General features: G+C 37.9%; 3 protein-coding genes and 1 long non-coding RNA gene across 5 annotated transcripts; 3 read left to right on the plus strand and 1 right to left on the minus strand.

Annotated features, from left to right (window-relative positions):
* Positions 1 to 943: 943 nt before the first annotated feature.
* On the plus strand, positions 944 to 3,120 carry LOC116405968 (pyruvate dehydrogenase E1 component subunit beta, mitochondrial-like). 2 transcript variants are annotated; one of them, XR_004219051.1, is made up of 6 exons: positions 944 to 1,596; positions 1,762 to 1,845; positions 1,933 to 1,964; positions 2,067 to 2,129; positions 2,331 to 2,386; positions 2,939 to 3,120. XR_004219051.1 is itself a non-coding variant. In XM_031889690.1 (6 exons), exons 2-6 carry the CDS (start codon positions 1,762 to 1,764, stop codon positions 2,958 to 2,960), a joined length of 252 nt encoding a protein of 83 aa, XP_031745550.1. In that variant the 5' UTR covers positions 944 to 1,596; the 3' UTR covers positions 2,961 to 3,120. The 2 variants fall into 2 exon arrangements, 1 of the variants encoding a protein (XP_031745550.1); XM_031889690.1 differs by having other exon boundaries at positions 1,933 to 1,959.
* A 5,697-nt stretch (positions 3,121 to 8,817) lies between these two features.
* LOC116405975 lies at positions 8,818 to 9,933 on the plus strand. The gene has a single exon (XM_031889693.1). The coding sequence runs from the start codon at positions 8,852 to 8,854 to the stop codon at positions 9,581 to 9,583; it is 732 nt and encodes a 243-aa protein (XP_031745553.1). The 5' UTR covers positions 8,818 to 8,851; the 3' UTR covers positions 9,584 to 9,933.
* Positions 9,934 to 11,448: 1,515 nt separating this feature from the next.
* LOC116405965 lies at positions 11,449 to 12,228 on the plus strand. Its single transcript, XM_031889688.1, has one exon. The coding sequence runs from the start codon at positions 11,449 to 11,451 to the stop codon at positions 12,226 to 12,228; it is 780 nt and encodes a 259-aa protein (XP_031745548.1).
* A 1,289-nt stretch (positions 12,229 to 13,517) lies between these two features.
* LOC116405971 lies at positions 13,518 to 15,744 on the minus strand. Its single transcript, XR_004219053.1, has 3 exons — positions 15,460 to 15,744; positions 14,047 to 14,088; positions 13,518 to 13,689 (listed from the first exon to the last, which is right to left on the minus strand). It is a non-coding gene; the product is annotated as an uncharacterized LOC116405971 (long non-coding RNA).
* Positions 15,745 to 17,220: the final 1,476 nt, after the last annotated feature.

Genomic DNA, 17,220 nt, shown 5'->3' on the forward strand with positions numbered 1-17,220 from the left:
CAAGACTAAGAATACTACAATGGAATTGACGACCTTTTTTGTAAACATAAGGTTCGTCAACCTTTTGTATCAAAGCCATAAGATTTGATCATAGTATCAAATCTTATATTCCAGGATCTAGATGTTTGTTTTAATCCATAAATGGATTTTTGAATCTTACAAACCTTTTGTTCTTGATCTTGATCTATAAACCCCTCTAATTGAGTAATATAGATACTCTCTTCAAGATTTTCATTCAAAAAAAGTTGTCTTGACATCCATCTGCCAAATTTCATAATCATAAAACATGGCGATGCATAAGACTATTCTAATTGACTTTAGCATGGCAACGATAGAGAAAGTTTCTTCATAGTCTATGTTAGAAAGAGACATGCGCAGTGGAAAAATGGAATACAAAATTACCCTAATTGCACCTATTTAACTTGCAACCCTAAATTAAAAGAATTAGGGTTTAGGAAATATTATACCTTTGTATCTATTCGAATATGAACGTCTATACCTCTCACAAAATTCCAAAAGTTTTTGAAACCAAAATGTAACACCTTAAACTTACACTACTACAAAAACAGGCTTTCTTGACGTTTGTAGTTTTAATTACTTGACGTTTTTTGAAAAAAACGTCAAGAAAGCGGTGATTTCAAAGAAAAAACGTCAAGAATTTCTATGAAAAGGCGGAGATATGCCAATCTTCAACTTTCTTGACGTTTTTTAAACGTCAAGTAATATTTATTTATCCTTGACGTTTTAAAAACGTCAAGTAATATCTATTAAATTCTTGAAGTTTTAAAAACGTCAAGTATTTTTATAAATTCGACATTCTTGACATTTTCTAACCATCAAGAGAGCGGTTGTTCTTGACGTTTTAAAAACGTCAAGTTCGATTAAATAAAAAAAAAAAAGGAAACACGCGTTAATAATTAGGTGAGAATTAATCCTTTTGCCCTAGAAATTAAAACGCATCATCTTCTTCTTCACGCCTAAGCATTTTCGAAATCTCCACCTTCACATTGTCGTCGCGCTTGAGTTTTTGAAATCTCCAACTGAAATCACCGTTCTTGAAGTTGGGGAAGCCCTATCCCACACCCATTCTTGACGTGATTCGAAATTGGTCTTCACACTCGTTCGAAATCACCATTCGAAATCGCCACCGAAGATTAATTCCATCTCTTCACACTCAATCTCCGTCTGCCATCCACCGTGCTTCAAGTCGGGCTCCTTCGAAAATGTCATCCATCGTCGCTTCTCTATACGAAAACTCCATCCTTCTTTATTTAGAGATTAGAAATTAATTCTCATTCACGTATGAAGATATCTTGATTTGTGATTTGAACCTTTTGTATTTGTATAGAAGCGACGTATTGCTCATGGTGCTTTGGGTTTTTTGGGTTAGAAATTTGAACCTCACGCATGAAGAGGTTAGAAATTAATTCCTCTTCCCTCTTCACGTATAAAGTTGGGGAAAGTCCATATATCACATGGTGCTTTGGGTTCTCCTTACAAATCCAATGGAGTTGATGATTGATATGAGAAGATACAGATTGATAGAAGGAGATATGGCTTATACGGGACCGTATTTTCCCTACTGTCACACAGTAGGTGAGTAATGTAACTATTTTCCATTAACTTTCTCTACCTTCCTATTTCTCTTGGCTTATACGGTTGTATTATGGTTGAGAAATGGTCGTCCATCTTACTGCTTGATGTTGTTTGAAAACAAAAGACTAACCATTTTAAACCAAAATTTGTCCCGAATATGCACAGATGACCGTGAGGGATACTCTAAACTCTGCACTTGATGAAGAAATGTCTGTTGATCAAAAAAAAAAAAAATTTATGAGAGAAGAGGTGAGGAGAATGAACACAAACCCATTTATGTTTGTATATTATATGATTTGTCTACACTTATGATTAATTTCAAACATTTTGATGCAGGTCGGAGAATATCAGGAGACTTATAAGGTTAGGTAGGTGGAAGAGATGATCTCTACTTCACATGATATTTGAATTTCTTATTCATTTAATTGTACATTTTAACAATTTTTGGCTTTTTTATTCCCTTCAATTAGATAACCAAAAGGATTTTGGAGAAATATGGTTCTGAGAGGGTTCTTGATACCCCAATCACAGAGGTTGTTTCTTAACCCAGAAACATTGTTTTCCGTCAATTTTATTGAACTACATTGTTATTTCATCATTGCAGAAGCTGGTATTTGTATCCAAAATTTCTCCATTCTATTGGAATTTTTTTATATTTTTGCAATTTATTATTCAATCAATCACTTCCCTCTTTGTTCATGCTAATAAAAATCTAGCTACTTTTGAAATTACAGGAGGTAAAATGCAGAACATTTGTTAACCAAGTCACTTATTTCGGACTAAAAAAAAGGTAACAACCAATTTGTTAACCATGTTTGCACTTTCAATATTGTTTAATTTTTTTGTGTTACACTTTCATATTAACTATAGTTGCAAAAATAGGTAACAAGAAATTTATTTTTTTAGAACTTAAAACAACAATGGTTGGATATCCAGTTGTGATTTATGCATATTTTTTGTATTGGCTTTTTGTTTGATTGTGTTGAAAGAAAGTTATAGTTCAAAGTGTTAGAGGCTTGGCCACCTTAGATTTGCAATTCCATTATGTCTTACTCTTTCGTGCATTATAATTATAAGTGTGTAGAAAAACATGTGGTGTTTGTTTAATTATACAATGTACTTACTTTCCCCTCATGTGTGCATTATAAGTATTTTCTGGCTTACTAATAACTTCATTGAAATTCTAGTTAATTTATTTATGATCTATCGCTAAACAATTACACAAGCTGAAGTGAATGAATAAATGTGCAAACACAAAATCTACTATGATGTTGAGTTGAATAGTGATGGTTGGATTTCTATTATGCTATGTTATATTAATTATCATCAAATTTTTTTTCAGGCTGCGAGAACCGGTGACTTAGAGCTTTTTCGTCGCGACTTGGAGCTTTCTCAAACTGTTATTGGGAAGTTTTTGGATAGTTTTTAGATAAGTTAGTTAATTTAGGAAGTTGAGTTGAACTAGGATGTTGAGTTGAACTTATGACAATCTAATGAGATTGTTTATATTATTTTTGCAACTGATATGAAATATTCATATATGTATTGTTTTGGAAATGATTATATATAAATATGGTGAAGCATTTTATTTATATATGATTATTTTTCTAACGCTTTGCACTATACTAAAAAGCCTTGATCTTCTTCCCCCCAATGTTTTCATAAACTTCTTAAGACAGACCCTGACCTTGGTTAGGCTCGGATCTCCTTGGATTATCACCTTCTTCCCCTGATATGTAAATGTTAACATCAGATTCTTCCAATCCACTCCAGTCGTTCCCAAGGAATACAATCACTGCATTCCAAGTATGGCAACTACCCCTCCGAACTTCAAGGGTAAAAACTCATTCACTACCTTCTAGTCTCCCAGCATTAACTCAACATCTTCACAAATTACCTTCCCTTTGACTACAGTGCCCGAGCCCAAAATGACTCCATAATTCGACGTTTCTTTTGTACTCAGTTGCAACTCTTTCACTATTTTTTTCTGAAATGAAATTGCGTGTGACTCCACAATCAATTAGTACTATAGCCACCTTCCCTTGTATCATCTCTTTTACCTTCATTTTCCCTAGGTTGGATAATCCCACCACATAATTAATGGATAATTCCACCACCACCTGACTCTCTCTACGATCTCAGGGGCATTCAATTCTTTCTGATCAATTCCTCCTTCAATAATTTCATACTCCTCGCCTTCTTCCTTCACAACAATCATTCGCAATTCCCTTTGCTCTTTCATCTTGCATTTGTGGTCATGAGAATATTTCTCATTACAGTGAAAGCACAATCCCTTCTTTCTAGATTGAAATTCAGCATCAAATAAGCGCTTCGTCTGTCCCTCTTTCCGTACTTCCTCTTTTGTTGTTCCTCGTAGAGTAATAGTTCTCATCGGCCAATTCATTCCTCCTTTACTTTCTTCTGTATTCGCAATGGTATTAGCCTTGGTGCTATTGTGGGAGTTTATCACCTTTTCTCCAGAATATCCAGAAAGATTTGCTTCCTGACATCTTCCTTGTTCTCTACCTTTTGCGCGATTAGTATCATTTGTGCTAATCCCTTCGACTCACATAAATCCATCTCCGCCTAGATCCACAGTTTCAATCCTGACATAAATGTCTCTTTTACCACCTTCTCTAATAGGTCCGACAAAGGAGCTACCCACTTATCGAATAAATTTTGATATTCCTCTATCGTTGTCTTTTGTTGAATTTGCAAGAACCTTACATACAACGATTCCTCCCTCACGGATCGAAATCGCACCAATAATCTTTCCTTCATATTCACCCAATCTACAAAGTTCTCTCGTTCTTCTTCAGAACGGTAAAAGTTCAATGCTAGTCCCTCAAAACTAATAGTGGATACAGTCATTTTCTCAAATTCAGTAAGTTTATGAATGTGCAAATACCTCTCTACGCGAAACAGCCAAGAATCGGGATCATCTCCATTGAATATCGACATCTCCACCTTCTTAAACTTATTGCAGTCATTATTACTTTCATCATCTATTTTCTTTTCTTCCTTCCTTGTTTCGTTCTCCCATCTTGGTCACCCTTCGCCTTCGTCCACATTCTTCGTCGATGAATTGTGCATTGTTGTCGATTCCATAATTCGTAACATCATCTGATTCTACCTCTCCATATTTTTGGATATTTTGGCCAACGTCTTTTCGATCACCAGTATCTTACTAATCTCTTTCTTAATGTCTTGTATTTCCTGGTCAAACGTCTCCATCTCTTCGATCCGAGTATGAACCATTTGCATTCTTCTTGCCCGAGATCAATGCTCTGATACCAATTTGATGGAAACCAGTCTTGGAATGAAATTGCTACTATATTATTAATGATAGAATAGGAATGAAATCCTAATTACAATATGAAATCCCTCTCCTGTTATCCTCTCTCTCAAGGAAGAATAGAAATTCACTTTCTCAAACAAAACTTAACTTTCCCGCCCACGATTACTTTTTATTTATACTAACAATAAGGTAACTAAACCTTCCCTTTACTAACCCTCACATGCTATTCATGTGCACGTGATATTTTTTTTTCAATTTCTTTGTCCCTCTTCCGCTGTACAAATGTAATATGGGGGTCTATCAGATTCCTCATCTTTTCAAAACCTCCAATCAAACTCAATGCTAAGTTTGACTGCTCCCTTTAGAGTGACGACCCTCATTTTCCCCCTTCGGTGGTTTGGGGAGGATTCCTCCTCTTTTTAAAGCCCTCAATCAAACTTGATGCTATGTTTAGAACGCTAAGAATAGGTGGTCTAGTTTTGGTTAGGCCAAAAGTGAAATTTTCCCCCAAAAGCACTAATAATTAGGGAACTCAACACATTCTACTTGACTTAATCGACTTCACTCTCTAATTTTTATGAGCTTTTTTCAATGCATATTGCATATGTTTTTTTTATAGTTGTTGATTGTGTCACATTTTTATGGTTTGCATTTACAAGCCTCTTTTTTCTTTCTTTTGTATGCAATATGGTAATAGGCCCTGCTAGAATCGGTGGGGTAATCTCTCTATGGTTCTACACTTAGTTTCAAAGTTTGATTATTCCCTTCGAAGTGACAACAAGCCTCGTTTTCCCCTATTGTGGATCAGAGAGGATTCCTCCTCTTTTCAAAGCCCTCAATCAAACTCAATGCTAAGTTTAACTGCTCCCTTCGAAGTGACAACAAGCCTCATTTTCCCCTATTGTGGATCAGAGAGGATTCCTCCTCTTTTCAAAGCCCTCAATCAAACTTGATGCTATGTTTAGAACGCTAAGAATAGGTGGTCTAGTTTGGGTTAGGCCAAAAGTGAAAATTTCCCCCAAAAGCACTAATAATTAGGGAACTCAACACATTCTACTTGACTTAATTGACTTCACTCCTTATTTTTATGAGCTTTTTTCAATGCATATTGCATATGTTTTTTTTATAGTTGTTGATTGTGTCACATTTTTATGGTTTGCATTTACAAGCCTCTTTTTTCTTTCTTTGGTATGCAATATGGTAATAGGCCCTGCTAGAATCGGTGGGGTAATCTCTCTATGGTTCTACACTTAGTTTCAAAGTTTGATTATTCCCTTCGAAGTGACAACAAGCCTCGTTTTCCCCTATTGTGGATCAGAGAGGATTCCTCCTCTTTTCAAAGCCCTCAATCAAACTCAATGCTAAGTTTAACTGCTCCCTTCGAAGTGACAACAAGCCTCATTTTCCCCTATTGTGGATCAGAGAGGATTCCTCCTCTTTTCAAAGCCCTCAATCAAACTCAATTAGAGTAAAAAGGAAAAAATTTCATCTCGGGCGCGTGTACCTCACACGTGTCTCTCTAGGATTTCCAAGTTCTCTCACTCGGCTGGTGAAGGAGGCGAATGCCTGGTGAGTGCTGCGGTCAGCAAGGGATCAAATTAGAAGGTAATTCATTCGATTTTGGCAGATTGAATGTGAAAACTAATGTCATTTGGTATCCATTTCGAAATTGATTACAATTGATCAATTGAACCATTACGAATGATATTCATTTTGATTTGGGAGAATTAACGTCTGTCCAGAAATTGTTTAAATCTATTTCCAAGCTGAATTGATTTGAACTATCTTGAAAGTATTGTGTGTGGTACGAATCAATTTATTGGCAACCACTTCTGGGTTTGAAGACCATGATTTAATTCACTCGCTGGAGGAATCTCGCATGAATCTCCCCGGTTGAATTTCAATTCTTTTTGAGTTCATTCGTGTTCCCAGATTGGGCCGAAAAGATCATCACGGATGTTGGGTTGATGTCCTAAGCATGAAACGATGAAGAAATTATCCAGTGACGTTAAGGAGGTGAAGAAACGCATGATGTCAAGCCTTCAACGCGTACATGATATGGCGGCGAACGACCGAAGGGCGGCGACTGCAAAGGCTGACCTAATTTATGTGAGGAAGAACGGTCGGACATGAGTGGACCCGAACCGGTTTACGTGAACCGTGAAACATATAAAAATCAAAATACAGGAAATGGACCGAGCGGAGATGGTCCATGAAGATTGTTGGCCCAAAGGCTGTGGGCCGATTGTTTTGAATGAAAACTTGATGAAGCCTAGTGAGCCGGTAAATGGGCGAAGCCGAATGGTGTGGACACATTTATGAATGGAATTGGTCATGGATCTCTGGTTGATGGGCCATCGTTGAATGATGGGCCACCCATCTCACACGAAACTGGGATCTCACAGAAGGAGTGCTTACCTGGTGCTTCAAGTGTTCAGCATGTTGGGCAAATTGCAGCGACCGAAGGATATGGACCTGGGCTGGATGCTATTGCAAGTGCCCCAAAGATTGGGCCGGTTGATGGGCATTTGAATGATGGGCCAGCCATTAGAGAACCGTTTGGTACTAATTCAAATGGTGGGCCGCCTGTTCCGATTCGTGGGCATGAGGTGCATAAATCTAATAATTCTGGAGGTGCAGGTAAAAATTCATGGGCTTCCTTATTTGGCTCAACAAGAGGTTTCTCTATGACCTATACACCTCTGACTACTGTGGGAGAGAAAATTGTGGTGACCCCGTTTGAAGAAGTTATTAGTCAAGGAGTTAGAGTGTGGGAGAACTCCCTCATCAGGCAATTAATTGATGCAAAATTGTCGTATCTAGTCATCTATCGTCTTATAGAGAAGATTTGGGGTAGAATTGAAATGCCAACAATTACTCTGATGGAGAATGGGCTCATCTGCTTTGAATTCAAACATCTGAAGTCGATAGAGTGGATCTTATCCCGTGGCCCATGGCACCTTGGAGGCAAACCTATGCTCCTCCGCAAATGGACTCCAGGTATAGTTCCTGAATCCTTTGTCTTTGATTCAGTTCCTGTTTGGATAAAGTTAGGGAGGATTCCGTTGGAGCTATAGACGGATGTTGGTTTGACTGTGGTAGCGAGTGCAATAGGAAAACCTCTTTCAGTTGATACTAAAGAGACGTCGTCTTTCTTATGCCCGTATATGTGTGGAATTGAATGTGGACAGTATTATGCCTGCCGAAGTAACAGTCAACCTTAGAGGAGAGGAATTTATTGTAACTGTCACTTATGAGTGGAAACGGAAAAAATGTAACTTGTGTCGATCTTTTGGACACTCGCAAAACACCTTTAAAGAGGCAATGAAAATAGTAAAAAGGAAGCTGCAAGTAAAGAGGTTCCTGTTAAAGAGGTTGTTCCTACTAAAGAGGTGGTTCCAGATTGTGGGGAGTATGGAGATGTTGTGTTGGAATCCTTCCAACACATGGAAGAAGGAGAAATTATTACCCATAAACTGCCTGAAAAGGTGGAGGTAAATCGGGAGGAATTTACCCCAGTTGACAGGAAAAATAGGGGAATGATCTCTATTTGGGACAGAGGGAAAAGGGCGGAAGTGAGTATCACTAACTCCTTTAACAACCTCATGGAGGTGGATAAAGGAGATAAATGGCCTTTATCTATAGTGGATGGCTCCCCTCCTCCCTTACGAGTAGATGACTCTTCTATGGTCGTTTTGAGTACTACAGGTGATGTAATTCCTATGGGAGAGGCGGCTCCCATACGACCTCATGGTTAGTTGGTGTACGTGGAACGTGCGGGGCCTTAATAGCCCTGTAAAGTGTAGAGCGGTGAAGGACTTCTTAGCCGTGTCTACGGTGGGTTTCTATTGCATCCTGGATACTAGAGTTCGAGAGGAGAACTTTGTCTCGATATCTAGAAGATTTAGTGATTCGTAGGGGTTCATTAGTAACTACAGCAATAGTGGAGTAGGTCGGATGTGGATTATGTGGAAACGTAACAGATTCGTGTTCACGACTAACGAGGTTGTCGACCAGTTTATTTCTGGTGTAATAACAGATTTGATCTCTGGGGAGAAGGTAGAGGTTCTGTGTGTGTATGCCTCTAATAGTAATATCGAGAGACGTGTTTTATGGAGGCGAATAATTGAGATCTCTGCTGGTTGGAGAGGACCGGGTATGGTCTTTGGTGATTTTAACACCATCAGACTCCACTCTGAAGCCTTCGGGGGTGCTCCGAACGTGGAGGATATGGAGGAGTTTGACATGGCTATTCGAGAGGCGGACCTTGTTGAACCCGCGGTCCAGGGGAACTGGTTTACTTGGACTAGTAAGAGACATGGGTTGGGTTTGATGAGGAGACTTGATCGTATCCTAGTGAATGATGAGGGGCTTAGTACATGGCCTAACATGTGGGTTAACGTCCTCCCGTGGGGTATTTCTGATCATTCTTCCATACTTGTCTATCCCAGTAATCAGCGAAGCCAACAAGTGGTCTCTTTTCGTTTCTTTAACCATTGGGTTGAAGAAGCGTCCTTTATGGATGTTGTGTCCTCTGCTTGGACCAAAGATACTAGAGTTTCTCCAATTGTGAATAGTGTAAGGAACTTAAGAAATCTCAAGTCGATTCTTCGCAGACATTTTGGTAGGCATATCCGAACCATCAGTGAGGATGTTCGTCTTGCCAATGATACCATGGACCGAGCTTAAAGAGAGATGGAGACGAACTCTCTGTCGGAGGAGGCGACTAATCACGCGAGCTTAGCCACGATAAACTTTTGGAAAGCGGTTAGAGTGGAGGAAGCCGCTATGCGCCAGAAGTCGCAAATCAGATGGTTGAAGCTAGATGACCAGAATACTGCCTTTTTTCATCGATATGTTCGATCAAGGCAGAGCAGCAATGCTTTGAGATCAGTTATTGACCCAGATGGAAATTGGTTGACTAACCATGATCAGGTGACTCAGGTGGTAGTGAATTATTTCAAAGATAGTCTGGGTTCTCAGAATATTAGCTATAGAGAGCTCTCTACTTGTATTGAGGAGATTGTTCAGTTTAGATGGACTGAGGAGTGTTGCCAGGCCCTCCAGTCGCCTATTGGCAGGAGGAAGTGAGACGTGTTCTGTTCTCCATGGATGGTGGAAAGGCTCCAGGCCGTGATGGGTATTCAGTTGGCTTCTTCAAAGGAGCTTGGACAGTGGTTGGAGAGGGCTTCTGTGATGTCGTCTTACACTTCTTTGAGACCAATTACTTCCCTCAAGGGGTGAATACGACTGCTATTACACTTATTCCTAAAAGGAATGGTGTTAATCGATTGGAGGATTTCAGCCCTATATCTTGTTGTAGCGTTATTTATAAGTGCATTTCAAGAATATTGGCAGATAGGCTTCGTGTGTGGCTTCCTTCTTTTGTTAGTGGAAATCAGCCAGCTTTCATCCCTGGGAGGAGTATTATTGACAATATTCTTCTTTGTCAGGAGCTTGTAAGGGCATACCATTTGCACAGAGGTAAACCTCGTCCACTATGAAGGTTGACCTCCAAAAAGCTTATGATTCTGTTAATTGGGATTTCCTCTTTGGCCTGCTGATTGCCATAGGTACGCCTTTAAGATTTGTGAGTTGGGTTCGAGCGTGTGTGACCTCTCCGATGTTCTCCATTATGATTAATGGATCGTTGGAAGGTTTTTTCCATGGGAGGAAAGGACTTAGACAAGGTGACCCTTTATCCCCGTTCTTATTTGTGATGGTCATGGAGGTGCTTTCTCGCATGTTGAACAGCCCACCTCAGAATTTTCAATTCCACCAGTTTTGTGAGAAGGTCAGATTAACTCATCTTACTTTTATAGATGACTTGATGATCTTTTGTACTGCTGATAATCATTCTATAAGTTTCATAAAAGAGACTATTAAGAGGTTTGGTGAGCTTTCAGGACTGTTTGCTAATCTTGCTAAAAGCTCAATTTTTCTTGTGGGGGTTAATAGTTCGAAAGCTTCTCGGCTTGCTGCTAACATGGGTTTTTCCATTGGTCATCTCCCTGTTAGTTATCTTGGGCTTCCTCTCCTCTCTGGAAGATTGCGGAGCTCTGATTGTGATCCCCTTATTCAGTGTATTACCAGTCGTATTCGGTCTTGGTCTGCTAGAGTGTTATCTTTTGCAGGTAGACTTCAGCTTGTTCGCTCAGTCCTTAGGAGCCTTCAGGTTTATTGGGCTAGTGTGTTCATGCTTCCTATGAAAGTCCACAGAGACGTTGATAAGATCTTGAGGGCTTATCTGTGGAGAGGTAAGGAGGAGGGAAGAGGTGGTGCTAAAGTTGCCTGGGATGAGGTTTGTCTTCCTTTTGATGAAGGAGGTCTTGATATTCGTGATGGATCTTCTTGGAATATAGCTAGCACGTTGAAGATATTATGGTTGCTACTTGTTAAATCTGGTAGTTTGTGAGTTGCTTGGGTGGAATCTTATATCCTTAAAGGGAGATCGCTGTGGGAGATCGATGCTGGGGTGGGTCGATCTTGGTGCTTTAGGGAAATCTTGCGTAAGTGGGATATCCTTAAAGCTCATGTTAAGATGGAGGTGGGCAATGGAAGGAAGTGTATGGTTGGTTCCATGGATTCAGGGTGGGCCGATTATCCAGCAGTTTGGGAAGAGGGTGATCTATGATGTGGGTAGTCGGTGGGATGCGAGGCTGGTGGATTTCATGGGTCGGGATGGTGATTGGAGATGGCCGCTTGTTTCTTTGGATTTGATGGACATTTGGGATAGGGTTCAGGGAGTGAGGCCGAGTCCGAGTGTTGAGGATAGGTGGGTTTGGGTGTCGGGGAGTCATGATAGTTTTTCGATCACTAGTGCGTGGGAGACTATTCGTCCTCATAGTATTAGGGTTGGCTGGTCGGGTTTACTATGGGGTGGGGGAAATATTCCTAAGCACTCCTTTTGTGCTTGGTTGGCCATCAGGGATAGGTTGGGTACTAGAGATAGGTTAAGTCGGTGGGATAGGTCGATTCCTTTATCGTGTTTGCTTTGTGGAGGGAACTATGAGTCTCGTGATCATTTGTTTTTTTCTTGTCATTTTGGGTGGGAGATTTGGTCGAGGATCCTTTTGCTTATGTCATCTTCTCATAGAATCGGTTATTGGGGGGTTGGGTTATCTTGGATTTATAATCAGGGTATTGGGAAGAGTGTGAGGAGAAAACTGTGGCGCCTTCTCTGGTGTGCTACAATTTATTTCATTTGGCAGGAGCGAAATCATCGTCTTCATGGAGGTGCTATTCGGGAGCCTATGGTTGTATTCCAGCTCATTCGGTCGTGTATTAAAGCGCGTGCTGCTTCTTGGTCGGATGGTGTTCATGGTCTTATTTAATGTTCTTTTCGTTTGCTTGTCCCGGGTGTGGGGTTTCTCTTCTCTTTATTAACTTTGTTGTCTTTCTCTCTTCTTCTTGTCCTTTTAATGTTTGGAACACAGTTGGTTTCTTTTGGTTTTAGTTCTTGTTCCCGAGATGTGGGGTTGTTTTGGGTACTTATGGGTTGTTTTGTCTAACTACTTGTTCTGTGAGTGTTGTTCGCTCTTTTGTCTTGACCTCAGGCTGTGAGGTCCACCTTGTTGTTGTATAATATTATCATTACCTTTTCAAAAAAAAAAATCAAACTCAATGCTAAGTTTGACTGCTCCCTTCGAAGTGACAACAAGCCTCGTTTTCGCCCTACTGTGGATCGAGGAGGATTCCTCCTCTTTTCAAAGCCCTCAATCAAACTTGACGTTATGTTTAAAACACTAAAAATAGATGGTCTAGTTTTGGTTAGGCCAAAAGCGATGTTTTCCCCCAAAAGCTCTAATAGCTAGGGAACTCAACATGTTCTACTTGACCTAACCGACTTGACTCTGTATTTTTTATGAGCTTTTTTTAATGCATATTGCATATGTTTTTTTTTATAATTGTTGATTGTCTCACTTTTTTATGGTCTGCATTTACGAGCCTCTTTTCTTTCTTTGTTATGAACTGCGGTAACTAGGCATTGCTAGAACCGATGGGGTAACATTTCTATGGTTCTACACTTAGTTTCTAAGTGTGATTGCTCACCTCTAATTTTCAAAACACTTAATTTCTAAGCACATACAATGTTCACCTAGAAAAAAATGAAAATTGTTGTAGTTAAGATCAAAACTAAATAGTTATGAAATAAGACATAAGAGATTTGATTTTAACAACCTTCCCGTTGTACTTGGGATCCACTCTGGCTTTGTGCTGGAAAATTGGTTTGGAGCTGATCGTAAGCTTTCGGTTGCTCTTCTGTAACCTTTAGATACTCTTCAAAGCTATAAGCTTGGCTTCCTGACGAAGAATCTTCTACTATTACAATACATAAGAAAATTCTATTTCATAAACCCTGTATCATATAATTGAGGCTGATAGAATGATTATTCTATAACCCTACCGATAGTTTCATTCTTAACATTCATAGACACGATGCATGGCAGCTATCCAATTCTATTTCATGTTCTCGAGAATGGCTCGGTTTAACAATAATGTTAATTTTTGTTTTCTATTTTAAAATAATAACGCTGCTTACTAATCTTTTTTTTTTCCATTTGGCATTCTACTTTTTCTACTCAGCTTTCTTTCCTAGTGATAACAAATAATACGGGTGATAAAAAACTTAATCACTCACTTGTTTCAGCCACCGAAAGCCCTTCTGCTTTAGAAATAGAAGATGGGTTTGAGTAGGTAGATTTACTTGCATTGTATGTGCTGTTCATTGAACTCTCAATTTCATCGAGACCAATTTCTCACTCAAACATGGTCTTGCATTCTCTAGAAACGTCCTACAAACAAAAATGAAGAACAAAAAACTACAATAAGGTCTATGAAAAAGTTACAAAGGAAAATCTCAAAAACTGATATGTAAGTCATAACAACCTTAAGGTTTTTCCAAGAGTCCGAGCAACCAGCATGTAAATAAGTTAAGTCAACTAAATTTGCTATAAATTTACTCGTATTAACATTATCATTGTTATAGACTTGACAACTTCAAATTTATCAATATAAAATATGCTTTAACAAAACGTACCTTGAGGTTCCTCCAACCTTATTAAAAAAGCAAATAATCCAACAATTTAACAAATTTATAGTGCATATTATGTATATCAATTGATCACAACAAAATAAGATCGAACAAATACCCATGAGTAATATTTAGCCACCAAATGAATAATGATGAAAACCTGAAAACAAAACCGAGAAAAAAAAGGAAACAATTCATCAACAAAACAAATTTAGGGGACTAAAAAATTGCTTACCTTATTACACACTTCAAAATATTAAGAAAAGTGGAGGGAAAAAACCAACCAATAATCAACAAATAAACTTCAACACAAATAGCCATAAATTTTCTTCTTTAAAGGTATCACAAATAAGTCCATCAGTAATAACAAAATAAAAAAGGGCAATGTGCAATTGAATTCTGCAGTCGTAAAGCTATGCTAAAGGCAGTATGAAATCAAACTTGAGCACTAACAAGAAAATTTGCAAAACAAAAATTATTAGACATCATTAACTAAAGTACCAGCACAACAATGAATGTGTAACCTCCGCAAGAGCAAACCCGAATGGAGAAGAACATGAAGAAATATATAAATAGAAGAAACATAAAAGACAAACATGAAACACATGGAAATATACAAAGGGGATAAATAAAAGTACAATTATAAAGTGATGAAGCACAAATATAGGTATCAACAGAACCAGAATACAAGTCTTACCCTATCTCGACTGTCGAGGAGTGTTAACCAACCGTCGGAAGGTTGGTTTTATTTTTTAGAAAAAATTAATGTTGTCTGAATTCTTTTCCAAGCCACTAACCAGCCCCTCCTTATCTATGATCGGCATCAACTCCTCAACCTCTAATTACATTTAAAAGAGTGATGCGAACATTGTGTGAAATCCCAAACCTTTGATGGATCCCACCATCACTCTCTTTCTATCCCTTCAAAACCTCATTATTTTCAAGAGAGGCCTCAAAGCTTCTTCCAATTAACATAAAAGAAGAATGAAAGAGAAGGAGAGAAAGGGAAAGTGGTTCAAAAGCTATGGAAAAAAAAGTAAAATGTTACAAGGCACAACACAGATGATATATGTTAGGGCAAGGCAATGAGAGACAGAATGCTTTTGGAGCCTTCTCCTCTACTTTCGAAGATTTTAACAAACTAAAATATGCAAATGTTACAAGAAAGATCTTTGGAGATTTGAAATAATCCAAAATAAAGAAAAAGGAAAACCCCAATATGTACAAATTTCAGAATCTAAAACTTGAAAAGTGATTGAATGATGAGATATGTTTGTACAATCAATTATAGAGACAGTGAAATATTAAAACAAAAATGAAACGTACCAAGATAAAAAGAATAGCAACTAGTATTATGACCTTTGTATGTCTTCAAAATACAAACATCAAAATGAATCAAGAGATCTACCACACAAATAATGGTATCAACACAAATAAAGCAATTGTTTTAGTAACAATATTTGAGTACAATTAAACTAAGCATGCTATTTCCTTGACAAATTTACATTCTTCTAATCGAACAAAATCTGACCTTTAAATAGTGATAGAAACTGAAGATGAAAGCAAGTTTAGCTACAACTTCAGACCGTGATATATATGACGGAACCTATAAAAAAAAGAAGAGTACCTAACTATATATACACAGAGGAGATCTGATGCTTACTAGCACATCAGAGGCTCAATCGATTTATATTTAATTGAAAAACAATCCCTATATTTTAATGCATACACATTGAATAGCCCCTGTTTCAATCCAATTTACAAAACTACCTCCATAAAATTACATAATGGGGGAAGTTCGACCGGATGCACTGTGCTTTACTAGAACCACATGAAATTATTGGAACATAGTTCATTCAATTAACTTTCTATTCAATAATTGAAACAAATGGAAAGAGGACAATTGAATATTAAATAAAGATGGAATTAATTGGGAACTCACGGAGTAATTGGAGTTGGAAGAGACACAAGGATTAGAAAGGAAAGGAAGAGGAGCGTCTGATAATCCAGCGGATTCTTTGATGAGGGGAGTACTAATAGTAGTAGTGGAGGTTCCAAGGACATTGAAGTCAATCCGGTGAGAGTGAGGGAATCCAGAAGGTTGAGGTTGAAGAGAGTAGAAATTGCAACCAAAATCGGTGACGATGGTGGAATCGAAATTGCGAGGGAAGAAGAAAAGAGCATCACAGTCGAAGTAGAGGAGGAATCAACACTGGAGAAAGGAGGAAGATGAGGAGAACCTGCCATTAATGGAAGAGGGAGGAAGTGAGAGAGAAAGGAGAGGGAATTAATTAATTAAAGAGAATTAGGGTTTGAGAAGAGAAAGGGAAAATGGAGTGTACGAACAAAGAAGAAGAAGAAGAAATGGAAAGGACGCGCTAAGAGAAGAAGATGGAGATGGATCGGAAATGGGTATGATAGGGTTTCTTCCTTAAAGAAACGGAAATTGAGAGATAGGCCTTAGGGTTTTGAAAGAGAAAGGAAAAATGGAGTGTACGAAGAAATGGAAAGGACGCACTAAGAGAAGAAGATGGAGATTGGATCCGCGACTAGAGAAGAAGATGGAGATGGATCCGCGAAATGGGTATGATAGGGTTTCTTCCTTACAGAAACGGAAATTGAGAGATAGGCCAAAGAAGACAAGAGAGCAAGAGAGAATGGGGGAGGAGAGGGAGGAGAGGGAGGAGAGGGAGAAATTTTGAGAGTAGAGAAGTAGGAGAATTTTTTTTTTGAAATCTTGCTTAATTGGATTTAGAGAATTTTGTGTATTCGGTTCACTGACTCGTATTAGCTGTCCATTGGTCCATTGTTTTGTCATTTTTTTTAACAAACTAAATGTTTTAATCCATTTACAAATTAGATTTCGATAAATCGATAATCATATTTTTTTACAATATAGGACTAAAAAAGATAACTATTTATATATATATATATATATATATATATATATATATATATATATATATATATATATATATAATACAACAGTATTTAGTTAAATTACAAAAAAATTCTTTTGAATTTTGTAGTTTGTGTAAAAAAATAACCTTAAACTTTGAAATGTTAAAAAAATTGTTTTGAACTTTTAAAAATTATTCATAAATACATCTACATACGTAGGATGAAGGTATTGGCATTCTTCTCTAAAAAAACTTTCCAAAAAGATGTTGTGACTTTTGAAAAGAAAAATTACAAATGGGGTCGTTTTTAAACAAATTAGATATATCGAGTTATGTTTCTTTAATTTTTTCTTTTTTCACATATTATCAATCACATCTTACTTTTTCTTTTT

Source organism: Cucumis sativus, unplaced genomic scaffold (assembly GCF_000004075.3).
Source record: "Cucumis sativus cultivar 9930 unplaced genomic scaffold, Cucumber_9930_V3 scaffold52, whole genome shotgun sequence".
NCBI classification, from domain to species: domain Eukaryota; kingdom Viridiplantae; phylum Streptophyta; class Magnoliopsida; order Cucurbitales; family Cucurbitaceae; genus Cucumis; species Cucumis sativus.